General features: G+C 57.2%; 1 protein-coding gene across 1 annotated transcript; it reads left to right on the forward strand.

Annotated features, from left to right (window-relative positions):
* Nucleotides 1-1512: 1512 nt before the first annotated feature.
* Nucleotides 1513-6769, forward strand: LOC126635259 (rRNA 2'-O-methyltransferase fibrillarin-like; the record flags this gene model as incomplete). The annotated part of the gene is made up of 4 exons (XM_050306275.1): nucleotides 1513-1530; nucleotides 2601-2823; nucleotides 3676-3770; nucleotides 6629-6769. Coding segments are annotated over exons 1-4 (477 nt in total), but the record flags the coding sequence as incomplete, so codon positions are not given.
* Between the last annotated feature and the right edge of the window lie 7 nt (nucleotides 6770-6776).

Genomic DNA, 6776 nt, shown 5'->3' on the forward strand with positions numbered 1-6776 from the left:
TGGGGGCACTGGGGTTAGCTGGGGAGGCTTTGGGGGTAACTAGGACGGGCTGGGGATGAACTGGGAGAGGAATTGGGAGGAGTTGGGGAACTAGGAGGGGGGTTGAGAGTAACTAGGACAAACTAGGATGAACTAGGGAGGAATTGGGCGATTAGGGTTAACTGGGAAGGGGTTTAGGGGTAACTAGGACAAACTGGGATGAACTGGGGAGGGACTGGGAGAGAGGTGGGGCGTGGTGGGGGTAACTGGGATGGACTGGGAAGGATTGGGACAAACTGAGGATGGATTGGGAGGCGACTGGGAGGGATTGGAGGGGGTTTAGGGGTAGCTTGGGACAAACTGGGAGGCACTGGGAGGCGACTGGGAGGGGTTTAGGGGTAGCTGGGATGAACTGGGAGGGGATTAGGGGGACTGGGAGGGCATTGGGGGAAATGGGGGTAACTGGGAGGGACTGGGAAGGGTTGGGACAGACTAGGTACAAACTGGGATGAACTGGGAGCGACTGGGAGGGGATTGGAGGGGGATTTAGGGGTAACTGGGATGGAATTGGGATGGACTGGGACAAACTGGGATGAACTGGGAGGGGATTGGGGGGACTGGGACAAACTGGGAGCGACTGGGAGGAGTTGGGGGTAGCTAGGACAGACTGGGGAGGGGTTTAGGAGGTAACTGGGATGGACTGGGAGGCACTGGGAGGAAGTAGGGGACTGGGGTTAGCTAGGATGGACTGGGAGGAGGTTTAGAGGGTAACTGGGATGGACTGGGAGGCACTGGGAGGGAAGTAGAGGGACTGGGGTTAGCTGGGATGGGCTGGGAGGGGGTTAAGAGGTAACTGGGAGGGACTGGGAGAGAATTGGGGAGACTGGGAGGAGTGAGGGACTGAGGGTTAGCCTAGGGAGGGACTAGGAGGGGCTTGAGGGGAACTGGGACAACTGGGAGGCACTGGGGAGGCATTAGGGGGAGTGGGGGTAACTGGGATGAACTGGGAGGGGATTGGGATGGACTGGGACAAACTGGGATGGACTGGGAGGAGATTGGAGGGGGATTTGGGGGTAACTGGGAGGGGATTGGGGGGACTGGGACAAACTGGGAGCGACTGGGAGGGGATTTGGGAGTAACTGGGAGGGACTGGTGGGCACTGGGAGAGGGTTTAGGGGTAACTGGGAGGCACTGGGATGAACTGGGAGGCACTGGGGGGGCACTGCAAGGAACTGGGAGGATGGGACTGAAACTAGGAGGGGTTTGGGGGTAGCTGGGACAAACTGGGAGGTACTGGGAGGGGGTTGAGGGGTAACTGGGTCAAACTGGGACGGACTGGGAGGGACTAGGGGGCACTGGGGAGGATTTGGGGACAACTGGGATGTACTGGGAGGGGATTGGGGGGCACTGGGAGGGACTGGGAGGGGATTGGGATAAACTGGGAGGGACTGGGGGGGTGCTGGAGCCAAACTGGGAGCCTCCCAGTGCTCCCAGTCTGACCAGTTTGCCCCAGGTTTCAGCCCCGAGGTGTGCATGGCGCTTCGAGGCGAGGTGAGTCCCAGTATGGACCAGTATGGACCAGTAACGGCTCTGCTGGGAGCCCCAGTGCTCCCAGTCTGACCAGTTACCCCCCCAGTTCACCCCAGTTCTTCCCAGTCCCTGCCAATCCTCTCCCAGTTACCCTCCAGTTCATCCCAGTCCATCCCAGTTACCCCCCCCAGTTCATCCCAGTCCTTCCCAGTTTATCCCAGTCCCTCCCAGTCTGACCAGTTACCCCCCCAGTTCATCCCAGTCCTTCCCAGTCCCTGCCAATCCCCTCCCAGTTACCCTCCCAGTTCATCCCAGTTACCGCCCAGTGCTCCCAGTCTGACCAGTTACCCCCCCCCAGTTCATCCCAGTCTTTCCCACTTCATCCCAGTTACCCCCCCAGTTCATCCCAGTTCTTCCCAGTCCCTCCCAGTTCTTCCCAGTCCTTCCCAGTGCCCTCCCAGTATAACCAGTTCCCTTCTAATTCATCCCAATCACTCCCAGTGCTCTCCCAGTCCATCCCAGTATAACCAGTTCTCTTCTAATCCATCCCAATCGCCTCCCAGTCCTCCCCAGTGCTCCCAGTTCCCTTCCCAGTGCCCCCCAATCCTTTCCCAGTCCCTCCCAGTCCCATTCCAGTCCCCTCCCAGTATAACCAGTTTTCTTCTAATCCCTCCCAGTGCCCTCCCAGTCCCTCCCAGTGCTCCTCCAGTCCCTCCCAGTGCCCCCCAATCCCCTCCCAGTGCCCTCCCCAGTGCTCCCAGTTCCTCTCCCAGTCTCTCCCAGTCCCATTCCAGTGCCCTCCCAGTATAACCAGTTTTCTCCTAATGCCTCCCAGTACTCTCCAGTCCCCCAATCCTTCAGTCCCTCCCAGTGCTTCAATCCCTCAGTCCCTCCCAGTATAGCCAGTCCCTTCCAGTGCCCCCAGTTCCCATCCCAGTATAAACCAGTGCTCTCAATCTCTCAGTCCTCCCAGTGCTCTCCAATCCCTCCCAGTCCCTTCCTGTCCCAGCCCAATCTCTCTCAGTCCCCCAATCCCCTCCCAGTATAAACCAGTGCCCTCAGTCACTCCCAGTGCCCCAATCCCCTCCCAGTCCTCCCAGTATAGCCAGTCCTCCCATTACAGGCGGGGTTCCAGTCCACGGAGGGCGTGGCCAGAGGAGGAGGGCAGGGCCCGAGGCGGCAGGGGCAGAGCCAGAGGCGGCAGGGGGCGTGGCCGAGGCCGAGGGGCGGAGCCAGAGGAGGGGGCGGGGCCAGAGGAGGCCGCAGGGGGCTTCAAGGAGGCAAAAGTGACGGTGGAACCGCATCGGCACGAGGGTAACTGGGAGCACTGGGAGGGACTGGGAGGGGGTTGGGGGGCACGGGGAGGGACTGGGAGGGATTGGGGGCACTGGGAGGGACTGGGAGGGCATTGGGAGGGACTGGGAGGGGATTGGGAGGACTGGGAGGGACTGGGAGGGGATTGGGAGGCGCTGGGAGGGATTGGGAGGCATTGGGAGGGACTGGGAGGGGATTGGGAGGGACTGGGAGGGACTGGGAGGGGATTGGGAGGCGCTGGGAGGGATTGGGAGGGCATTGGGAGGGACTGGGAGGGATTGGGAGGACTGGGAGGGACTGGGAGGGACTGGGAGGGGACTGGGGGGATTGGGAGGCACTGGGAGGGACTGGGAGGGATTGGGAGGCACTGGGGGTATAACTGGGAGCACTGGGAGGACTGGGAAGGGATTGGGAGGGAACTGGAGGCACTGGGAGGGATTGGGAGTGAACTGGGAGGGGATTGGGGGCACTGGGAGGGACTGGGAGGGGATTGGGGGCACTGGGAGGGATTGGGGACACTGGGAGGAGGACTGGGAGGGGATTGGGGGGCACTGGGAGGGACTGGGAGGGACTGGAAAGGACTGGGAAGAACTGGGAGGGATTGGGAGGGACTGGGAGGGACTGGGAGGGGATTGGGGGCACTGGGGAGGGATTGGGGGCACTGGGAGGCACTGGGAGGGGATTGAGGGGCACTGGGAGGGACTGGGAGGGATTGGGGGGCACTGGGAGGGGATTGGGAGGGACTGGGAGGGGATTGGGGGGCACTGGGAGGGGATTGGGGGGCACTGGGAGGCACTGGGAGGGTAACTGGGATATACTGGGATGAACTGGGAGGGACTGGTGTCCCCCCAGGTGTGTTCATCTGCCGGGGCCGGGAGGACGCGCTGGTGACGCGGAATTTGGTGCCGGGGGAGTCGGTGTATGGGGAGAAACGGATCAGTGTGGAGGTGACTGGGAGCACTGGGAGGCACTGGGAGGGGATTGGGGGGCACTGGGAGGGACTGGGAGGCACTGGGAGGGGATTGGGGGGCACTGGGAGGGACTGGGAGGGACTGGGAGGGGATTGGAGGGCACTGGGAGGGACTGGAATGAAGTGGGAGGGCACTGGGAGAGAGTAGAAGGGCACTGGGATGAACTGGGAGTGACTGGGAGGGGACTGGGATGGGATTGGGGGGCACTGGGATGAACTGGGAGGGGACTGGGATGGATTAGAAGAGAACTGGTTATACTGGGAAGGGACTGGGAGGGCATTGGCAGAGAGTAGAAGGGCACTGGGATAAACTGGGAGGGACTGGGATGGGATTGGGAAGCACTGGGAGGCACTGGGAGGGGACTGGGATGGATTAGAAGAGAACTGGTTATACTGGGAAGGGACTGGGAGGGGATTGGGGGGCACTGGGAGGCACTGGGAGGGCACTGGGAGGCACTGGGAGAGAGTAGAAGAGCACTGGGATGACACAGCATCTCTACTGGTCTATACTGGTCAGTACCGGTTTCCCCTGGCCTATACTGGACTATACTGGTTTTTATTGCTCGGTACTGGTCCATACTGGTTTTCTTTGCTCCAACTGGCCCGTACTGGTCCGTACTGGTTTTTACTAGGTGATACTGGCCCTTAGTGGTTTTTACTGGAACCCGTTCCGCTCCAAGCTGGCCATGGCTATTCTGGGGGGCGTTACTGGTCCATACTGGTTCATACTGGTTTATACTGGTTCTAACTGTTTTTAACTGGTTTTAACTGGTTCCAGGATGGTGACAGCTCAGTGGAATACCGTGCATGGAACCCGTTCCGCTCCAAGCTGGCCATGGCGATTCTGGGGGGCATTACTGGTCCATACTGGTTTATACTGGTTTATACTGTTTTTTGCTGGTTCTAACTGGTTTATACTGGTTCTAACTGGTTTATACTGGTTTCAGGATGGTGACAGCTCAGTGGAATACCGTGCATGGAACCCGTTCCGCTCCAAGCTGGCCGCAGCCATTCTGGGGGGTGTTACTGGTCCATACTGGTCCATACTGGTTTATACTGTTTTTAACTGGTTTATACTGGTTTTAACTGGTTTTTACTGGTTCCAGGAGGGTGATGGATCCATCGAGTACCGTGCATGGAACCCGTTCCGCTCCAAGCTGGCCATGGCCATTCTGGGGGGCGTTACTGGTCCATACTGGTTCATACTGGTTTATACTGGTTTTTACTGGTTTATACTGGTTCTAACTGGTTTATACTGGTTTCAGGAGGGTGATGGATCCATCGAGTACCGTGCATGGAACCCGTTCCGCTCCAAGCTGGCAGCAGCGATTTTGGGGGGCGTTACTGGTCCATACTGGTTTACACTGTTTTTAACTGGTTTATACTGGTTCTAACTGGTTTTAACTGGTTTCAGGAGGGTGATGGATCCATCAAGTACCGGGCATGGAACCCGTTCCGCTCCAAGCTGGCAGCAGCCATCCTGGGGGGTGTTACTGGTCTATACTGGTTTATACTGGTTCTAACTGGTTTATACTGGTTCTAACTGGTTTTAACTGGTTCCAGGATGGTGACACCTCAATCGAGTACCGTGCATGGAACCCGTTCCGCTCCAAGCTGGCCATGGCCATCCTGGGGGGCGTTACTGGTCCATACTGGTCCATACTGGTTTTTATTGTTTTTAACTGGTTCTAACTGTTTTTAACTGGTTTTTACTGGTTTTAACTGGTTTTTACTGGTTTCAGGAGGGTGATGGATCCATCGAGTACCGTGCATGGAACCCGTTCCGCTCCAAGCTGGCAGCAGCGATTTTGGGGGGCATTACTGGTCCATACTGGTCCATACTGGTTTATACTGGTTTTAACTGGTTCTAACTGGTTTTAACTGGTTTTAACTGGTTTCAGGAGGGTGATGGATCCATCGAGTACCGTGCATGGAACCCGTTCCGCTCCAAGCTGGCCATGGCCATTCTGGGGGGCGTTACTGGTCTATATTGGTCCATACTGGTTTATACTGTTTTTAACTGGTTCTAACTGGTTTTAACTGGTTTTAACTGGTTCCAGGATGGTGATGGATCCATCGAGTACCGTGCGTGGAACCCGTTCCGCTCCAAGCTGGCAGCAGCCATCCTGGGGGGCGTTACTGGTCCATACTGGTTTTTACTGGTTTATACTGGTTTTTACTGGTTCTAACTGGTTTTAACTGGTTTCAGGATGGTGATGGATCCATCGAGTACCGAGCATGGAACCCGTTCCGCTCCAAGCTGGCCAGGGCCATTCTGGGGGGCGTTACTGGTCCATACTGGTTTATACTGGTTTATACTGGTTTATACTGGTTCTAACTGGTTTTTACTGGTTTCAGGAGGGTGATGGATCCATCGAGTACCGGGCATGGAACCCGTTCCGCTCCAAGCTGGCAGCAGCCATTCTGGGGGGCATTACTGGTCCATACTGGTCCATACTGGTTTATACTGGTTTATACTGGTTCTAACTGGTTTTAACTGGTTTTTACTGGTTTCAGGAGGGTGATGGATCCATCGAGTACCGAGCATGGAACCCGTTCCGCTCCAAGCTGGCCATGGCCATTCTGGGGGGCGTTACTGGTCCATACTGGTCCATACTGGTTTATACTGGTTCTAAGTGTTTTTAACTGGTTTTTACTGGTTCTAACTGGTTTTAACTGGTTTCAGGAGGGTGATGGATCCATCGAGTACCGGGCATGGAACCCGTTCCGCTCCAAGCTGGCCAGGGCCATTCTGGGGGGCGTTACTGGTCCATACCGGTTTATACTGGTTTTAACTGTTTTTTACTGGTTTTAACTGGTTTTTACTGGTTTTAGGATGGTGACGGATCCATCGAGTACCGTGCATGGAACCCGTTCCGCTCCAAGCTGGCAGCAGCGATTTTGGGGGGCATCGACCGCATCCACATCCGGCCCGGGGCGAAGGTTCTGTACCTGGGGGCGGCCTCGGGTACCACCGTGTCTG

This window comes from Myiozetetes cayanensis, unplaced genomic scaffold (assembly GCF_022539395.1).
Source record: "Myiozetetes cayanensis isolate MyiCay16 unplaced genomic scaffold, myiCay2020 scf1178, whole genome shotgun sequence".
NCBI classification, from domain to species: domain Eukaryota; kingdom Metazoa; phylum Chordata; class Aves; order Passeriformes; family Tyrannidae; genus Myiozetetes; species Myiozetetes cayanensis.